General features: G+C 40.5%; 1 protein-coding gene across 1 annotated transcript in view; it reads right to left on the bottom strand.

Annotated features, from left to right (window-relative positions):
• The window catches only part of LOC132870540 (ribonuclease inhibitor-like), a 44754-nt gene that overhangs the window by 22201 nt on the left and 480 nt on the right, over positions 1–22073 (bottom strand). The window contains exons 2-4 of the mRNA XM_060904218.1: positions 17742–17894; positions 16328–16447; positions 7267–7320 (exon numbers count right to left, since the gene is read on the bottom strand). Of these exons, the coding sequence (XP_060760201.1) occupies positions 7267–7320; positions 16328–16447; positions 17742–17794 (227 nt within the window). The 5' untranslated portion in view covers positions 17795–17894. The remainder of the gene's footprint in view (positions 1–7266; positions 7321–16327; positions 16448–17741; positions 17895–22073) is intronic.

Below are 22073 nucleotides of genomic sequence, written 5' to 3' on the forward strand. Positions count from 1 at the left end.
AATAGGGCCTTACATTTGGACGATTTGGAACTCACGTTTGAGGACGAAGCAGAACTCTCGAAGGCACTGATTATACTTGACGAAACGTTTAAAAACTTCCATCTGGAAATAAATGTCAAAAAGACCAAGACAATGATTGTGAACTACAACCACCTGCAGATGGGAGAATGCACATATGGACAAAACAGTGACTACCCTGTTAGCATTGTCTCGTTGAATGGCACTGCAATTGAGAACGTAAAGAAATTTCGCTATCTTGGAGATGACATCCAATTTGATCAGCCCTCTACCGGCGATGCTGAAATTGACCTACGTATCAGTGTTGCAGAGTCGAAGTTTTATTAGCTATTCAAGAAGCTCACCAACAGAAACATTCTGCTAAAGACACGCGTATTTGTTCTGAACGCAATGGTACGTAGTAGACTCACCTATTCCTGCCAGACATGGAACATCACTCAAGCACAGCAACAAAGATTGGAATCAGCATATGTGACCATGTTACAAAAAATGATTCGTAAAGGATTTGAACGTAAAGAACCTCGTGATGATGATGCAGCGCCCAACTTTGCATTTGTATTGTCTTCTGAAGATGTTTTGAATATTTGTCGTACAGAAAATGTCATGAGCTACGTCGCAAAACAGCAGACCAAATACCTGGTACACCTAGCTCGACAAGAAACGTCTAGTGTCGCCAAAAAGCTTCTGTTCAACGATAACAAGAATGTAAAGAAAGGTAGACCAGCTGTCACGATGGAGCAACAAGTTCTGCATCATTCTGGGTTGACGGCTGATCAATTTTACCGAAGTGCATTGAAGAGAGAGATCAACAAAGATATGGTTGACTACGCTCATGGTTCTAACCGCTCTACGTCAGCAACTGCCGACAGGAGTTAAAGACGAAGAAGAAGAAGAAATTTAACAAAATAACAATATGCGTACTACCGACACATAAGACCTTTTGCCAAATTTCCTGAAATTCCTCCACAAATTGTGAGAGGAGTTGATGGCCAAAGGAAAACACATTCTCATAAAATTGTGAAAAGTATAATTTTGTTAATCAAGGGCTGTAACTCTGGTAAAACATGACCGAATTTAACAAAATTACAATATGCGTATTACTGACATATAACAACGCCTCTTGTCGAGTTTCATGAAATCCTTCCACAAATTGTGAGGGGAGTTGATTTCAGAAGCTTCCCAGGAGGACAGAAGGATGGACATCACCACGACATAATGCCCCTTTGGGTCTTTCGGCCAGTGGGGGATTAAAAAAATTTAAAAAAGTCATATGACTTTGAAAATACTGCTAGGATTTGTTGAAATTGACAACAAAATCAGAGCACGCCAAAATCACTCGAGTGGCATAAAAGACCCTCAGACGGCCACTTGCAAAGTGTGTGGCATCAGGATAAATGATGCCAGCTCAACTACATCCAACTTTATCAGGCACCTCAGAACGCACAAGGATAGGTCAGTTACTTGGTTAGGTGAAACGAAATTTTAGCGTGTATGGACAGATAACGTTACTGCTAGCAAACTAATCGAACCACAGATTACATGCAGATTATAGATTTATCGTTACCCGCCCGATGTTAGGGTTTTATTTGATTAACATCTCACCACGTTTGAGCCTACTATTATACTCTGCTACCTGTTATCAGATAGTGGCTATATGGATGTAGTTCATGGATGTAGCCTAACGTTAATCTTATGCATTAATCGCGGTTTCAGAATAGGCTACTGTTATGATCTGGTAAAACTACATTCAGCTCCCCAAGTGTTTATTCAGAAAAAATATTAAAACGTATTTCTTTCAGAAAGTCTATCACAAACCAGGGCTCGAAATTCATATATTTTTCACCAGCCAGCTGGACTAGTTCCCTTCCAAAGTAACTCACCAAACAGAAAATCAACTCGCCAAAATTTGTTCATGTATGAATTTTACTTCTGTCAAAAATAACACAAAAGAGAGTAGTTACCATTGTTCATGACTAATGTGCATTTATTTCAAGACCCGAGTATTTTGATACTGGTTTTTTTTTTGCACACTTTACAAACTGGCATTTGCTGTTCCACGTCCTCCTCGCGATATCCAAAAAAATGCCAGACGACTGACCCCTTACTAGTTCTTTTAGGAACCAATTCGTCCGCTTCCATTTTTAATTTGTCGCTGAAATTGACTGAGCTTACATGGTAGCCAATGCAGCACCAGCGATTGCACGAACTGAGTCAGTGCTGTAAACCGAAACCAGTGTTGCCAGACACTGCTGACGTTTTCCAGCCCAAAATATGTTCAAAACCCACCAAAATGCACTTAAAACCCCCCAAAATGTAAAATGCACTTGATGCCCATCTTGTAAAGTAAAAATGTGCAGCTAAAGTCCAGTATACTATTTGTAAATCGAACAACAATGCAAACAACTTCTAAATGGCAACATGAGCCCGTCAGTGCTGGAGGTGAAGAATCTGCTGTCTGGTACTCGGCTCCGTGTGGTTGAATCAGATTATAACTCTGCAATCATCTGCTGTGTTCTGAATCTTACATGCACCAGTAGGTGGCGCACACGCAGAATATTCTGTCGGCTATGTTAGGCTACAATGCATATCTAACATCTGCATTGCTGAGGTTATTTATTTTTTATTTGTCTTTTATTTATCTTTTTATTTATCCTGTTTGTTTTATTAATTTTATAGGCCTAGTTATTCTGCTTAATTTATTTTTGTCTACGTCCATGTATTTTCTTCATCTGTTATCCTGATTTTTGTGGATTTGTTAGATTGTACCTGTTTTATATACTTCAATTTAAAAAAAATGTTAGGCTATGATGCCTGGCTGAATGTAACATGAGAAGAGAAAATGGAGAATGGATTGCGTCATTCTTATTTACGAGTTTATGAGTTCAGTTTCTGCACTACATTACACACATTCATATTAGTCTTACAGTTACATCGACATTTTTTGTTTAAATAATACTTAATGAGATTAATGTTTATTGTTAATGATTAATTTTGGCCAATGCTCGTTTTTGGTTGTTTAAAATCCCTAAGGGGTGCTGGGTAAACTAGGTCTCTGACTTGCCTCAGTTGACCAAAGAGAGCTGTTTTTCCTGATTTCCTTCGCATATTCAAGAACATCATTCGGCTTAGGCGTTTACATTCTCTCCCATCTCTGCTTTCTAGTGGGAGTGAAACTATATAAACATCTGATAAAAACCCGCCGAACTAACGCCAAACCCGCCCGATTTTTGTCAACCAGCCCAAGCCATTTTTTTGCCCGCAAAGTAAAATTCAAAACCGCCCAATCTGGCAACACTGACCGAAACTAGAAAATCTTCCCGCAAGTTCCTTTCAGCATCGAGATGTCACCCGGGATTGGTTGGAGAGTGTGTGATGTTATTGTTTTTTTTACCCTTCGGCAGCCTCTCACGTTACTGCCTGAGGGACAGGGAGAAAACCACCAGAAAAGGTTTTAAACAAACACGAAACAAACGCAAGTCGGCAGATGACCATAAAATACTCGATAGTTACGATATAATAATTTTATGTATCTCACACAACATTTTCGGAGCTATATCGAGTATATTCGATATATCGCACAGCCCTAGTCTGAATCTTCGCTTCATATATATTTTTTATTTTCAACGAGCCAGCCGGGCTGCCTAGTGACAGGAATTACCCGCCAAATGACAAATTAAGTTGCCTCGGGCGACCGGACCACCGCGAATTTCGAGCCCTGCAAACATACTGTTGGCCTATTCCACTGCATTATTACTGTTAGCCTAATATTGCTCTGGAGTAAATATGTCATATTTTGGACAAACTGAATGTATACAAAATAGCCTACTGGATTTTACTGCAAAAATGCAATATGGTATAAAAAATATTGCAGCAATGCAGTTAATATAAAATAACAGCAGGGTTTTTAATTTTGAAGGTACATCCACATGTAGTATTTTGTCTATAAGCAACAATATTAGCTTTATCATCCATATTTTATAAATGGATTTATATGTTCATCTTCAGGTTTGCAGAATTCAGCAAAGCAAAGACAGGGACCAGTGAAGAGCGACAGAGCAGCATTGAGTCTTTCTTGGTTCAGACGAGAGGTGGGCAAGTATACCACCAGGGTCATCCTCGACAGAGGATCATCACTCAATCAATAGTCAATGACCTTGTCATTGGATGCAATTTGCCCCTGTCTTTGATTGAACACCCCAACTTCAGGAAATTTTTGTCAGTGACAGAGGAGAGATATAAACCAGCAAGTCGATGCACAGTTACAAGACGTCTGAGTGATCTAACATCAGAGAAACAGGCCTCTATCGAATCAAAACTAGAAAAGACAGGCACTGTGGCTGTGACTGTGGACATTTGGACAGACAGGACCATGTTAGACCTTAAGAATGAAAAGGCGACACAACATAATAAATTTGTTAATGTATCCTGTGGTATTTTTTTCAAAATATATTTATCAAGTTCAAAGCTTTCATGTTTCTTCACATTACACATTGAAATAGCCCTCCTAGGTTACCATGCTCTGATCAGTTTTGATATTGTGTATAATAGCCGAATAGATGATAAAGTACAGTAAATGCTTTCAATCCAAAACATACAGAAATGCAGCAGCATCTCAGATAGCATCTAAAGAGAGAACGTTAATTTCAGTCATTTGAGACTTGACTTGGATTTGGGACAAAAGACTCGAGACTTGACTTGGCATTGACTTGGACTCGAGTACAAAGACTTGAGACTTGACTTGGCATTGCCCCTCAAAGACTTGAGACTTGACTTGGAATAAATGACTTGTGAACATCTCTGGGAGGATCTTGGTCAAATGTGACTCTTCTAAGCACCTTCTCCATTACGGTTATTGTACTGTATTTGCACTACTGCTATTTTGTATGTTGTTTGATTTTAGAGTGTATTTTACCGATATTATCTATATTTTATAAATAAATAAATACTTTTTTTTCTTTTTTTTAAATAAATATTTTTATCTAATTTTACAAGGTGAGAGAGAAACGGCATTTCGATTCTCCTATATGTCCTGGACACACAGTGACTTGACAATAAAAATCTTTGAATCTATACTTTCACTCAACTAATGGAGTTGTGGATTTTGCCCTCCTCTGTCCCAAAGTGAGTTTCTGTCAAAGTGCTTTCAGTTTCTCTCTTTCTAACAATAGAACAGTTATATTCAGCTTTACTTACACTGCTCTTCTGGATGCTGCAATCACAGGCATCACCTTCATAAGAACTTCATGTATTATCTTCTCTGTACTGGTATATTTCCTCAGGTCAAACTCCTCCAGCTCCTGTGCTGAAGTCAGTAATACAAACGCCAGAGCAGACCACTGTGAAGGAGAGAGTTCACTTTGTTCCCCAGATTTCAGGTAGCGTTGGATTTCCTCCACGAGAGAATCATCACCCAGTTCATTCAGACAGTGGAACAGATTGATGGATTTTTCTGCAGGAAGAGCTTCACTGATCTTCTTCTTAATGTACTGAACTGCTTCCTTTTTGCTCTGGAAGCTACTTCCTGTCTGTGTTACTAAGGCATGTAAGAGTTTCTGATTGGACTCCAGTGAGAGACCCAGAAGAAAGCGGAGGAACAGATCCAGATGTCCAGTCTGACTTTTTAAGGTCTGATCTACAGCACTCCTGTGTACATCTGAAATTGTCTGAAAGGACCAAATCTCATTAAGAACATTTCTTATTTTTTTATACATTTTTCTTGTAGAGGAATTATCCTGATCAAGAACATTTCTCTTTTCCTTCATGAAGGTCAGATGCACATACAGAGCTGCGAGATGTTCCTGAATGCTCAGATGAACAAAGCAGTACACTTTACTCTGGTGAAGCCCAGGCTCCTCTCTGAAGATCTGCGTACACACACCTGAGTACACTGCTGCTTCTGTCACATCAATGCCACACCCTCGCAGGTCTTCCTCATAGAAGATCAGGTTGCCTTTCTCCAGCTGCTCAAAAGCCAGTTTTCCCAGTTTCAGCAGCATTTCTTCATCACTCTCCTGCTTCTCTGAGTATTTTTCTCTGATGACGTTTGTCTGAATGATGAGGAAGTGTGTGTACATTTGAGTCAGAGTCTTGGGGATCTCTCCACTTTCTGCTTCACCCAACATTCTCTCGAGAACAGCGGCTGAAATCCAGCAGAAGACTGGGATGTGACACATGATGTACAGGCTTCTTAATGACTTCAGGTGTGTGATGATGTTCTCGGCCAGGCTCTGATCACTGACCCTCTTCCTGAAGTACTCCTCCTTCTGGGGGTCATTGAACCCTCGTACCTCTGTGACTCGATGGACGTACTAAGAGGGGATTTGATCAGCTGCTGCTGGTCGGGAGGTGATCCAGATGAGAGCAGAGGGAAGCAGATCCCCTTTGATCAGGTTTATCAGCAGCACACGCACTGATGCTGATTCAGTTACATCACACACTCTCACTGTGTTCTGGAAATCCAGAGGGAAACGGCACTCGTCCAATCCATCAAAAATGAACAGAACCTTTTCCAACCTGGACATTTCGGTTTCTTTTGTTTCCTTAAAACAGACATGAAGGAGCTCCATCAGACTCCGTTTTTGGTCCTTCATCAGATTCAGCTCTCTGAAAGGAAGTGGAAATATGAGGGGGACGTCCTGATTTGCTTTCTCTTCAGCCCAGTCCACAATGAACTTCTGCACAGAGACTGTTTTTCCAATACCAGCCACGCCCTTTGTCACTACAGTTCTGATGGGTTCGTCTTCTTCAGATAAGGGCTTAAAGATGTCGCTGCATTTGATTGGTGTTTCCTCTGTTTTTCTCCTGGACGCTGCCTCGATCCGTCTCACCTCATGTTCTTTATTGACGTCTCCACTGTCTCCCTCTGTGATGTAGAGCTCGGTGTAAATCTCATTCAGGAGCGCTCGCGTTTCTGGCTTTATCATCACTCCATTTAAACACTGAAACTTCTCCTTCAGATTTAATCTGAACTTTTTCTGGAATTCCTTTACAGCAGGAGATTCTGGGGCGTGTCTGTGTGACGGGGTGAAATAAGACGACGTGGTGAGACCGAGGCTCCGATTATTACAGTTTAACATCACAGTTTTTCTGACTGGTTTCCACAGATAACCGTTCTTTATGATGCTAACACGATGGATTTACCTGATTTGACAGTATGTTTTCTATAATCTAATCCTGTAGAAAATAACAGCAGAGAGGTTTATAATACCAGAGCGTCAGTGTCAGTCATGGTGTTGGGTTTGATCTTACCCTGTATCTGTGATAAAGATCTTTTCTCTTCTGTCTCCTGCCTTCTGTAAAACACTGGGAACAAAAATAGTTTCTGTTAAAGACAAGAACTTTAATCCCTTTAAGACTACAATCTAAACTTTAGCCCTAATTTTACTGCAGTTATTCTTTGAGTGCTGTAACATTTCGAGAGCACAGTGCTCAATACAACATGACAAAAATATTGACTGAACTGGAGAAAAAAATATCTGCCCCAGTTTTAATTTGAGTTTTTCTCATTTTTCCTTCCAATAAGGTCATTAGGGATGGAACAGAACGCAGAATGAACATATTGTGGGTTTTAAATGGATCCTAAAGCAGATGTGTATTTTTAGGAAAGCCGGCCAGACATCAGCGGTTAAAGAGTTTAGGGGAATAAAAGGGTCCGAGGCGGAGAATAGGAGGGTATATAATTAAAAAGGCTGAAGCCCTTCACCGTGAACCAAAGGCAAGAAAAATGGAAAACTGGGTTTATCTGAGACACAGTTCAGACATTTGGGGAGGAATTTCCGATTTATTGTAAACAGCAAAATAGTCTGAAGTGATGGGACTCAATACTAAACATTTAACAGAACTGTCATATAGTAATGAATCAAAAATAAATTTGACAATACAAAACTTTATATATTTTTGATGTTTACAAAATCAAGTAACAGTTACAATAACTTGATCTTGTAAACATCAAAAATATAAGTTTTGTTTAGTCAAATTTCTTTTTGATTCATTATTCAATTTCTGAACATTCTGAGTATTGATCTAATCCTAAAGCTTCTAGAACAGTGTGGAGTGAGATCAGGTACTGAACCTGATTCAGGTTTTTATATGTTCTATCTTCCCCTTTATCCTTCTTTTCTTTGAAAGGAACCGCTCTCTTGCCTTTTATATAATATATATAAGCCTGTGATATCCCCTTTATATTAAGGAGGTTCAGAGTTCAAAAGATTTTTCAGATATTTTGAAAAAATATATGAATTAATTTATCACAGTATTTTTATGTGGCATTGCACTATAAGTTATAATAAGTGAATCTATATTCATCTGATAACGAGTCACAGTTCCTGCAACTGGACAAAAACAAATATGTATAAACTCATATTTATAATTTTAACGATTACCGTTAACATTAACTGCATGACAGACGTCGAGTCTCGATATGTGACTCCCCTCCAAGGATACACTGCATTCCATCACAAGTCAAAATGTAAACAATGTCAATGTGCCGAGTGGGTGGGTTTAACCCAAAACTGGCCATATACAATAATGGGATAACAATTGAGATATATAATTTAATATTTAGCTGACCAGCATTTCTACATTGACCCATACACAGACGTATTTGGGGTGGATCCAAGAAAATGGGGGGGGGGGGTTTCAACCCAGTCAGGCCAGGGGTTCCGGGGGGCTGCCAGAGTCCCCTGGATACTCTGCAGTCTTTAAATGTCCAGAGATGCATTTTGAGCTGTCAAAGACATGGTGTAAATGAAATCTCTTAAAGAAAACGACCATAATCAAAAATATTTAAAAACTAGGAACTTTCAAAATCATTTTATTAGTCACTGAAAATGATATTGTCAGAGTTGGGTCATTCCATGTCAAATCTCCGATTGCTCCCACTTGACCATCTCAGATTTGGCTGAAAAAATTCCAGGAGGTTCACACACTTCCCAATAGGAAAAGTCCCAAATTTTAGCTCCCAATTCCTTAGTTTTGTTATAAAAAATGTATTTTTGCAACTAACCTCAGACCCGTTTTGAGCAGTTTTTTGGGCAGCCACTTTGAGATTGCTGTATCTAGAAGAGTATTTAAGCTAGGTCCTTCACATTTTCAAGCTTAAAATCTGGCACCGGTACTTGTAGAATATGGACTTTTACATGTGCACTTTTGGTTTATCATAGAATTCTGGGGGCTTGAATTTGCTCGGAAATTCTACACTACGCTCTGTGGCAGCATATTTGAAGGACTGTGGAAAGTACAATTTCAAAGACAGAGGCTTGATATTGCACATACACCTTCCCATATATACTGTGTACTTTGTATTCTAAAACTGCCCCTCTGATGAGCGGTTTGGAAGATCTCATCTCATCTCATTATCTGTAGCCACTTTATCCTGTTCTACAGGGTCGCAGGCAAGCTGGAGCCTATCCAAGCTGACTACGGGCGAAAGGTGGGGTACACCCTGGACAAGTCGCCAGGTCATCACAGGGCTGACACATAGACACAGACAACCATTCACACTCACATTCACACCTACGCTCAATTTAGAGTCACCAGTTAACCTAACCTGCATGTCTTTGGACTGTGGGGGAAACCGGAGCACCCGGAGGAAACCCATGCGGACACGGGGAGAACATGCAAACTCCACACAGAAAGGCCCTCGCCGGCCACGGGGCTCGAACCCGGACCTTCTTGCTGTGAGGCGACAGTGCTAACCACTACTGTACACCACCGTGCCGCCCCCGGTTTGGAAGATATTAAAGTTTAAAAATGGAAAAAATTAATTTGGTTACATTTTGGAATGTTATAGCAAAAAAATGAACGCATCCACCCACATAAAATTGACTGTTTTAGAAAGATTAGATGTCTGTTTTTAACATATCCAAAATTTGTGATGGTGTTCTGCCTTATTTTTGCAAAATGATTTTTTGAAAATGTGGTGTTCGCATACACGCACAGCATTCATGGCCTATGAAAGCATTTTCAAATGCTAACAAAATGCCCTGAATTTATGACATAGCTTCAACTCAAGAAAATGCTTCATTTGGTTCATGGTAAACTATATCTGAAGGATAACCTATATGCAACCTTTAGATCCTGAAATATTGGAGCTCCACTATGGGTGAAAACTGAAACTTGTTTTCATTACAACATTTCTGTTGTACCATAATTTAGAAGAAAAAGCAACCTGTGTGCTTCAGTTAGTATTTATCCATGATAAAAAGTCTTTGACAGTCCAGTAGAATTGATTATTATTTATTATTTATGACACTTATTGAATTTATTAAATTTATTATAAAGCTGGTAACTTTGGGACAACTCTTGTAAATTATTTGAACTCTTTCATGAAACTTTCAGATGCTTTGTCACATTCCTTAAGTGTATATACACGTCTAGTTGTAGTGCTAGGAACATCTATTTTAGAAATTGTGTGTTGCACAGGTACCCAGCACAAATCTTCTCTCCTGGGCCAGAAGAAACTTTTTGCTGGGCCGTGTGGATGCAAGAATTGTATCAAAACATCTTGCTGGGCTTCAGATGCCTCTCTGATGCTTCCAACCCACCAGTGATGGTCGTAAACACAGGTTATATATTGGCCAGGTATCATGTCACTGATCTGGAAGCCCTGTGAAACCTCTTCGTCTACATGTTCTACCTCATAGTTGACTAAAAATCCAGGAATTCCAGACACTCTGCTGACCTCAAGTGTTGTTGCATTGACTGGCTTGAAACAGTGATTATCTCTAGTACATGGCACTGTGACTGCCTTTGCAAATCTGCTTTCCAGCTCTTCAGCCATGGACTTCACACTTTCTTTACTGATCCAGATAAATTTGGAGAGTTGTCCCAAAAGAGTTGTCCCAAAGTTACCAGCTTTATCATAAATGTAATAAATTCAATAAGTGTCATAAATAATAAATCATAGAAATCAATTCTACTGGACTGTCAAAGACTTTTTATCATGGATAAATACTAACTGAAGCACACAGGTTGCTTTTTCTTCTAAATTATGGTACAACAGAAATGTTGTAATGAAAATAAGTTTCAGTTTTCACCCACAGTGGAGCTCCAATATTTCAGGATCTAAAGGTTGCATATAGTAGGTTATCCTTCACGTATAGTTTACCATAAACCAAATGAAGCATTTTGTTGAGTTTAAGCTGTGTGTGATAAATTCAGGGCATTTTGTTAGCATTTGAAAATGCTTTCATAGGCCATGAATGCTGTGCGTGTATGCGAACACCACATTTTCAAAAAATCATTTTGCAAAAATAAGGCAGAACACCATCACAAATTTTGGATATGTTAAAAACAGACATCTAATCTTTCTAAAACAGTCAATTTTATGTGGGTGGATGCGTTCATTTTTTTGCTATAACATTCCAAAAATGTCACCAAATTAATTTTTTCCATTTTTAAACTTTAATATCTTCCAAACCGCTCATTAGAGGGGCAGTTTTAGAATACAAAGTACACAGTATATATGGGAAGGCGTATGTGCAATATCAGCCTCTGTCTTTGAAATTGTACTTTCCACAGTTCTTCAAATATGCTGCCACAGAGCGTAGTGTAGAATTTCCGAGCAAATTCAAGCCCCCAGAATTCTATGATAAACCAAAAGCGCACGTGTAAAAGTCCATATTCTACAAGTCCTGGTGCCAGATTTTAACCCTTGAAAATGTGAAGGACCTAGCTTAAATACTCTTCTAGATACAGCAATCTCAAAGTGGCTCCCCAAAAAACTGCTCAAAACGGGTCCGAGGTAAGTTGCAAAAATATATTTTTATGACAAAACTATAAGGAATTGGGAGCTAAAATTTGGGACTTTTCCTATTGGGAAGTGTGTGGACCTCCTGGAATTTTTTCAGCCAAATCTGAGATGGTCGAGTGGGAGCATTCAGAGATTTGACATGGAATGACCCAGTTGTTGGTATATGTGTAGAACATAATTACAACTGATATACAGTCGTAGGAGGCACGGTGGTGTAGTGGTTAGCACTGTCGCCTCACAGCAAGAAGGTTCTGGGTTCGAGCCCCGTGGCCGGCGAGGGCCTTTCTGTGTGGAGTTTGCATGTTGTCCACGTGGGTTTCCTCCGGGTGCTCCGGTTTCCCCCACAGTCCAAAGACATGCAGGTTAGGTTAACTGGTGACTCTAAATTGACCGTCGGTGTGAACGTGAGTGTGAATGGTTGTGCGTCTCTGTGTGTCAGCCCTGTGATGACCTGGTGACTTGTCCAGGGTGAACCCCACCTCTCACCCAGAGTCAGCTGGAATAGGATCCAGCCCGCAACCCTGTACAGGATAAGTGGCTACAGATAATGGATGGATGGATTCTACATGTAGCCTTGTTACTGCAGTAATAATCCATTATTACTGTTTTAGTAACTGCAATCTGAGCTCACTGGGGAATTTTAAGCAAACTGTCACAGGACAGAAAAGTCTGAAATGTTATCTGTCCATCCAAATTTCAGCCTGTCTGAATGACGGGCCAAAGGCCTGGAACAGTGAGGCTGGGGCTCCGGGGCTCACCTTAGGGCCCTGGAAGCTGAAGGGCTTTAGATGCCTGGAGATGCTTCTCAGCTATTTCTAGGCACGTTTGTGAACTTCAACTGCCAAATTACACTCGACATTAGTTGTTAATTACATGAAAGATTGAATATAATTTACAAGAAAATGTCATTGGAGAGATTTGGACACGGCACAAAAAGTTCAAACAGAAAGGCTGTCTGTGTGTGTGTGTGTGTGTGTGTGTGTGTGTGTGTGTGTGTGTGTGTGTGTGTGTGTGTGTGTCTGTGTGTGTCTCAGACGGTGCACATATTGACAATTTGTGAAATTATTCATGGAATCCAGGTAGTTTTGTATTTCTCATTCAGATGTTGAGGAATAAATCTGATTTATTTTCCTCAACATTAAGCCTCTTCAGTTTCATTTGCCCAGACTCTGTAGTTTCTGGGATATTTACATCTCAAATATCATAACATTTTTTGAAACACCCAGTATATATATGTGTGTGTGTGTGTGTGTGTGTGTGTGTGTGTGTGTATATATATATATATATATATATATATATATATATATATATATATATATATATATATATATATATGAAGGGATGTGCAGTCAGGGGAGGCAGAGCCTCACCCATCATGCTCCAATGAACACAGATGTTATGAATGTAAAATAATATTTAATAAATCATGATTCTTCTCCTTGATCTGTGTTCTGTCATTTCTGTATGAAATTTGTGCGTCCTCACGTTCTATAGTCTAGGTAACTTATTTCACAGATGTGCAAAAGACATTGAGGCTTGTTGCACTTGACATAAAACTGCAATGAAAAAGTACGAGGTGAGGCAGCTATTACCTCTGCTGCACTGAGGAGGGCGTGCGCGAGCCCAAGTAACGATGACGCTCCCTCTCCTCCTACTGTTAGCTAGCTCGAGCAAAATTTGACAGTCACACAAATACAAATATATGACAGTTACAACTTTTTATTTCTCTGCTTTCATTTATTTTAAATGTCCCTGCACCATATGGGTACCAAAAATGGAACATACAATATCTAACCTTCAAAATTGGGCTTTCAAACTACAACCCCAACTCCAAAAAAGTTGGGACACTGTGTAAACTGGAAATAAAAACAGAAGACCATGATAGCCAAATCTCTGAAACCCTATTTTTCATTGAAAATAGTATAAAGACAACATATCAAATGTTGAAACTGAGAAATTTTACTGTTTTTTGAAAAAATATATGCTCATTTAGAATTTGAGGTCAGCAGCACATTTCAAAAAAGTTGGGACAGGGGCGTGTTTCCCACAGTGTTGCATCACCTCTACTTTTAACAACACTCTAAACGTTTGGGAACTGAGGAGACCAATTGCTGGAGTTTTGAAAGAGAAATGTTGTCCCATTCTTGCCTGATATACAATTTCAGTTGCTCAGCAGTTCGGGGTCTCCTTTGTCGTATTTTATGCTTCATAATGCACCAAATGTTGTAAATGGGAGACAGGTCTGGACTGCAGGCAGGCCAGTTTAGCACCTGGACTCTTTTACTACAGAGCCATGCAGCTTTAAGGCCAATTTATGCTGACAACCCAGTCCTCGCAGACGGTGTCGCAGACAGTGTCTGCGTAGCCCCCCCACCTTCGCAGACGCTCTGCGCGCACCTCCCAAAAATTGTGACCACCGCAGAAGCCTCGCAGACAAGAGGGCTCTGCGGTGGGCTATCTGCGAAAGCCTTGTCCACTCTACATCCGCTGTACACGCACTTCCGCTTCCCTACTTTCCCGGTTTGGTTTGTTTTCATGACCGGCATTTTTAAAAACACGAGCGAAGATGGCGCAGCATGAAGAGCGGTTGATTGAGGAAGTATGTACATCTATACTACTCCAGTTCTAGTCATTATAAAAAAAAAAAGTTCTAGTCATTATAAGTAACCGGAGGATAAACACTCCACTAACCACACCCACCAACTACTCCTAGCGACTTCGCGCCCCCCTTGCGTTGTGCCGGTGAATAACATCGCGCACGCCTATTCCCCCGCTCAACAATAAATTACAACTGTCTGCAAAAAGCTATCTGCGAAAGCCTTGTCACAAGAGCATGCAGAGGCCTTTAATATGTGCAGAAAGCGGTTTGGTGTTGTCTTGCTGAAAGAAAGAAGGCCTTCCCTGAAAAAGATTTTGTCTGGATGGCTCGTGCAGGGATTGGCCAAAAATGGCTCACACGACAGAAAATAGTTCCACCATTGATTAAGCAATGAATCTTGTGATGTCAAAAATGAACCCTTTGGGGTCGAGAGCTTCTCCAGCGATGTTTGTCAGGTTTAGAATGAGTAGGTCATGTATTTAGATAAATTTGAGAGTTTTTATCAAACAAGCATGATAAACATCTCATCTCATCTCATTATCTCTAGCCGCTTTATCCTTCTACAGGGTCGCAGGCAAGCTGGAGCCTATCCCAGCTGACTACGGGCGAAAGGCGGGGTACACCCTGGACAAGTCGCCAGGTCATCACAGGGCTGACACATAGACACAGACAACCATTCACACTCACATTCACACCTACGGTCAATTTAGAGTCACCAGTTAACCTAACCTGCATGTCTTTGGACTGTGGGGGAAACCGGAGCACCCGGAGGAAACCCACGCGGACACGGGGAGAACATGCAAACTCCACACAGAAAGGCCCTCGCCGGCCCCGGGGCTCGAACCCAGGACCTTCTTGCTGTGAGGCGACAGTGCTAACCACTACACCACCGTGCCGCCCCATGATAAACATATTGAGAGAAACTTTATACTTTACACTTTCCTCTGTGCCCACTGACAAATAATATTATAGTATTTAAATTACCCAGATTAGACGAAATATAAAACTTGTCACCTTCCTCAGTCACACCGGAGTCGGAGCGCGCACTTACGCATTCATAAAAGACTGTTCCCATGGTAACGGCATGATAATCACTTTCACTCTTTCCGTTTCGATTGGTTTCTCTTTCGTGGTGGGAACGCCCACCGTAAACAGAATAAAATCTGTCAGACAAAGTTTAAGCAATTTGGAAGTAAAACTTATTGCAAGATGACACACGGTTTTTATGCACTTCGGGTGATTCAGGACAGCGATTCAATTCAATCTTGAACTGCAATGCGGTGCATTTTTTTTTTAACTTCGACTCAATCCAGCCAAAGATAAACACGATTAAGTGTGAATATTTCTTCTATTTCTATTGAGCAGATCGGTTGATATGCGTGCGCTCTCACGGATTTTATGTGCTTCGGATGATTTAGGACAGCGATTCAATTCGTGATTCATTTCATGATTCAGGACAGAGATTCAATTCAATCTTGAACTGCAACGCAGTGCCTTTGTTTGTATTTTTTTTACTTTGACTCGATCCAGCCAAAGATAAACTCGAGTAAGTCTAAATATTTCTATTTCTGATGAGCAGATCGGTTGATATGCGTGCGCTCTAGTACAAACACAGGGAACATGACTGAGCAATTTTTCCAGAGTTAAAAGTATTTTCCTCAAAAATAGTTAATTTTGCTCTATTTTGAGTTTAGAGAGTAAAATTTGGAGTTGGAGCAAAATTTCAGAGTAATTGTGTAACAGAGCTGATTGTGGCTCTGAACTGAGTAAAATAGTACAAGAGTTAATTTCAAGACACTGAATCGAGTCAAACACCAAAATAAAGTCAAACACCAGATAAATGAAGATGTAAAAGCAGCTTTAGAACTGTGTTGGATCATTAAATCAAAACAGCTGCTAATGTCAGTGTAGCACAGCCTGTAACTGTGACTTTAACTCTGAGAATTATGGGATGTTACCTGTGTACAGGTGAGGAGTCTCTATTTTTAAACTCCAAAGGAGGCCGATCCATAGACCGATCACTCTTCATGGAGACACAGCTGGGTTCTGGGGAGTCTGATCTCTTTCTCTGGAGTTCACTGTTCAACATTACAGAGGAGGCATGAGACAGAATTTCATCGTCTCAAACATCACAATACAAAATACAGGGAGAGACGAATCTCCTGCTCATATCATGCATCACGAGATTTCTGTTGAATATTCTTTATGAGCTCTACCTCTTCTTACACACTAGGTGGCAGCACCAGAGGTCGAAGCCCACAGAGTTATAGAGGGAAACCTCACTGCCTCAAAGCACGCTGACTTAACAGTCCAGAAAGTGAAGCTGATCAGAAGGAAGTGTTCTGGCACACGGGTCAGACAGCGGGCCCACAGCCTCGTTTCATTCGGCCCGCGTGAACTTGGAAAAAATAATACTGAAACAGCCTGTCGAACACGACTGCTTAACATTTTCACACGATCCAGAACTCACAGCAGATCTGTAGTGGAGCCATCTGAAGGTAGTTACAGTAAACCGCTGTAGATACAGACGTGCACTCCAGTTTCTATCACAGCTGGATTGACAACGGTCTGAAATGCAGGTTAAAATAAACACCTGGATTTGACACAGAATCTGAGTTTAACGCCCCGACTGGAGTGAGACGGCAGTGGTTCGATTTGCTGCCATTACAAATCAAAATAAATGTTTTACACTTTAAAATGTAGTGTTCTGTGTCAACACCGTCTCATCAGTCTGGTCTTGTGAAGCCTGTACTGGGATACGATTCGTATCATGGCTTTAATGTATCGTCTCATACGACTGCATTTTTAATTTCATCAGAACATAATTTTACTGGGCACGGTGGTGTAGTGGTTAGCGCTGTCGCCTCACAGCAAGAAGGTCCGGGTTCGAGCCCCGTGGCCGGCGAGGGCCTTTCTGTGCGGAGTTTGCATGTTCTCCCCGTGTCCGCGTGGGTTTCCTCCGGGTGCTCTGGTTTCCCCCACAGTCCAAAGACATGCAGGTTAGGTTAACTGGTGACTCTAAATTGAGCGTAGGTGTGAATGTGAGTGTGAATGGTTGTCTGTGTCTATGTGTCAGCCCTGTGATGACCTGGCGACTTGTCCAGGGTGTACCCCGCCTTTCGCCCGTAGTCAGCTGGGATAGGCTCCAGCTTGCCTGCGACCCTGTAGAACAGGATAAAGCGGCTAGAGATAATGAGATGAGATGAGATAATTTTACTGACTGTGAACAGAATCTGGCATTTTTTCAAGTGGTGACTGTTAACTTTTCATTCTTAGTCTGAATTTTTGTTCAGTTAATCTTTTCATATAAACTCACTACATATTTCAGATCTGAACAGTTAATGACTAAAATATTAGAACATGACAGTTTACCGCTTTTCTGAGGGTGGGGTCACATTATCTGTGTCCAGATCACAGCTCTCCATTTTTGAATATTAGCATATGGACACACAGCTCATGGACTCACTGCTGATTCCTGAAGACACTGATCTCTTGAATTACTCACGAGTTGAATAAATGAGGCTCCTAAAAATCAGAAAAAAAACAAACAAGCATGCTGTTAAAACTGGAGAAAACAATCTTTCATATCTAATGAACTGCACGTGTGAAAAGATCCAAACTTAAGAATCAGGAGGATTCACACTGACAGAAGTTTTAAAGATCATACAGCAGTGTTATGTCATGTTAGATGCAGAAGACAAGTCTCCGTGTCCATCTACACAGGAGATGAGGTGGACAGTTCAGTAATCAGGGGAGGGAGACCTCTGCTGGAAGGCAGGAGAAACAGTTTGAAGTGGAAGCAGGTCAGCTGTGATGCCTTCACTAAAAAAGCTGAACCAGAAGGTGACGAAAATCATTTGCGGTTGATAGAAAAGCTACTTTAAATCTCATCCTACTTTCTCTTTCCCAGCATTAAATGAGTTTTTAGTTTGAATAAATTCTGATCCAGAAGTCAGTCAGTCTGAAGTCAGTTGGACTAAACGGACATGATTTCTGCGAGCCTAAAGTAGAGGAGTGTGATATGACTGTTTTAGACCGTGAACAATCCATGATCTGTTTTTACTGAGGGATCACATGGACCGTGATACTGAATATATTTTGTCAGTTGTGCTGAAAATGCTTAGACATGGCACCTTGTTTTATGAACCAGACTTTACTCTGTTCATTAGTCCAGCTCATGGTCTCCCTGAAAGACACAGGAACGAACCAATAAGAACCCAGAGTAAGCAGTTCCTTGGCCTACGGTTCCTCGTTTTGTTTGGGAACGGCGTGGCCAAGAACACAGAGAACCTGGTGCCGAAAAAATTCCACATCAGTGAAATGGAAAATGCTGGAATTTACACAACAGACACGGTGAAAACAACAGGTGTTTGAAAAATATGCAAAAGCAAGAAAGCTGCGTAAAGACACTCCTTATGAGAATACACTGATCACTGATGCCATGACATTGGACACTGCACCTGCACCGACCCATTCAGCAACTTCTAAATATCGCTGATCCTCATTACGACTGACTGAGTCTCAAATATTTTTCTAACATCTCCATTCCTCAGCTGAACACAGAATGGCAAGAAAAGTACCATAAAAACACACAATAAGACAAATATCCTGTTTAAAAGTAATTAAATATAAATGTAAACAAACTCAGCTGAAGTGTTCTGGATTTACATATTTATCATAAAGGGGAGGCTGAAACAGATGCAAATGCAGTTTGAAGCTGGAATGAAGAGACTGGCACCCAGATAAAAACTGTTCAAATACAGGCAAAGGTCAGACGGTCATCAAACATCAACACCGAGGCAGAATCCAAACTCAAGCAGCAGAACCAGAACACAGAAATAAAGGCTTGGTAAATTCTGGGAGACGCACAAGTGGATGTGGGAATGGAGTCCTTAAATCAAGTTCAAGTTCGTTATTGTCATTGTTAAGGTACAATGAAATTTCTTTTCTGCTGGTCCCAAAGGTGCAAAAAGTTAAGGTGCAAAAGACAAAAAAACCACTCACACACACACCTGACCGAGCAAGTACCTGAGAGCTAATAAAGGGGATAAATAAATATAATATATACAAAATGAGCATAAATACACTTAACAGAAACGATATGGAAATCAAGCAATATGTACAGGTTGTGGGTTGAATAGAAAAACAATGTATTGCACGTCATATCTCAGACTGTGGAGAGATCAGAGTTCAGCAAGTTTATTGCAGTTGGAAGGAAACTGTTTATAATTCTGTTGGTACGTGTTGATTTGATTGTGAGCCGGGGTGTGTGTGTGTGTGTGTGTGTGTGTGTGTGTGTGTGTGTGTGTGTGTGTGTTACAGATCAGAAGTCAGCGTGACGCAGTCCGTGTGTTTGTGGTGTGTTCTGGGAAACAGTTTCTTTTTAATCTGACACATATTTAACAGATAATACTCGAGCTAATGTAGATTTATATTGCATTTTTTATTTGTTTTCTTTATTTTCCTTTTAGGAATAATGGTTTACATTTTGCAGTGAAGTGCACTTTATTAAAATGTGTCTGAAAATGTGCTTTGGCCTCAGGTGTCTTATTCTTTTTCAGTGAAGTTATGCTTCCTTTTAAAGATATCGGCATTTTTTCACTCAGGGTCCACATTTCTGTTCCAAAATGGTCATTTTTTGAAAGTTTAGTTTTCAGATTTGTAGTCAGTGCATGTTGTTTCCACATATCTTAATATTACAGTGTGAAAATTTCATGAGGTATCCTCATCTGATTCAGAAGATATGGCCTGCTGATCAAGACCACCGTTTCGGTGAATTGGTGGGGGCTACAGAGACTACACCAGGGGATATTTTTTTTTCCACAGAATAAAAAAAGAAAGATTTAAAAGGTATAACTAGATATATTTTATTGGAAATATTATGAAATACAATGTGTATGGCAATGAGCACAGAATCAAATCTCTTTTCTAACGAAGAAACGCCTAACGAAGAATTGGGGGCTACGGAGACTACATTTCTCAATTAAACCACTCAGTGCAATTACTTCAAGTCTGTAATGACTAAAGGCATTTTTATACCTTTACTTCTCATGGTAATTATAAAAACATTATGGGAAATTATTTAACCCTGATTAAACCCCAAGTTTAGAGAGGGCGACGGAGACTACACCGCTTTTTCCATTATCCCAGTGAACATTTTCAATGAACGCTGAAAGGTGTCGGTGCCTTAGGTGGGGTTTACATTAGACCGTATCAGCGGATCATCAGATGAACGTTTTTAAAACGATTAGCGTGCACACAGCAACGCCAATATACGATTCGCATGCACACAGCAACGCCAATACACAGATACGCTCGGCTCCGCAGGCATCCTGCGCTCCAAATCACTCCGCCCTGAACTGCGAGTGTCCTCTGGAGGGTGCGCACTCCGGCCCTGCGCAGCTCACAGAGCGCGCGAGTGAAGTGCACAAGCAGTGATTCGGGACTGAGCCGCTGTGTGTGTGATCTCAGTGCATATCGGGCATGCGTGTCACTTACCACTTGCAAGTGGAAGGATGGCAAGCCTAAAGACAATCATAACTACACAATGGGCAGTATTTGCATCAGTATTTGCAGTATTTTCATACTTTTATACTCTTTAATGAAAGGTGATACAAGGCGGAAGTCCGCGCCGTTTTTCAGCAGTCGCGTCACATGACCAACGCCAGCGAATCAGGAAGGTGGATGTCACAGTGACGTTGTCCAATGACGACGCCAGCTAGAGCTCAGCACAGCGTATCCGCGTATTCTCAATGTTTACACAGCACCGAACCAGACACGATCTGGATTGAATACGTGGACCCTGGCGGATTCCCGTTTCCCGGCGTTTCCAGGCGTTTTAATGTAAATGGACAGTGCATCCGCGAAGAAAACGAGACAGATACGATCTAATGTAAACTTGGCCTTACAGTCAACAAATTTTTTCTGTGCATTATTCTGACATATATAGCGATTGAAACTACCAAAATGGATACCATTAAAAGAATCAGTGATTGAATTTTTGGCTTCCTTTTTGAGAACACTGACCAAAAACATCATTTGGCATAACGACGGACACATTATTAAAGAACTGCAAAATCTTTGGCAGGTGATAAATGACTCCTTTCTATGCATATATTAAATTAAGCAGAGATACGACATTATCATTTCATATCAATCTTATAGCACAAAATGCACTAGAAACGTGGGATTCTGTATGATGTTATATAGATCAGTGTACAGTGGAACAGTATAACATGCCAAAACAGCCCTAAAATGGACCAAAAAGGCATAAAAAAATGAACGAATCAACATGGAAACAAAATTTAAAAAGTGTTCTCTGTGGTGATCCGATGACATGAATGTAAACATAAGTTTAATACAAGAAACTTGACATATTTTTTTTAAATCCACCTGCACAACATCTTATTTCTCCAAATGTGACCCTGAGTGAAAAAATGCCGTATATTTACATCAATGAGGAAATTAGTTTGTTTGCTCTGAAAAATCGTCTTAAAAACCAACATTAAAACACAAAACCACCCCATGATAATATTGTTGATGATCCAGGCTGGAAAATCTTGATATATTTTTGCCAGATCTCCCAGCCCAAAATTAACCACATTAAATGGCACTTTATTTAGTTTTACTGGTTTGATGATGACTGGAACTTCCCTTCCCCACATTTATAGCAGTGTAAATGACTAATCTGTGTGCAGGTCATTA

This window comes from Neoarius graeffei, chromosome 22 (assembly GCF_027579695.1).
Source record: "Neoarius graeffei isolate fNeoGra1 chromosome 22, fNeoGra1.pri, whole genome shotgun sequence".
NCBI lineage: Eukaryota > Metazoa > Chordata > Actinopteri > Siluriformes > Ariidae > Neoarius > Neoarius graeffei.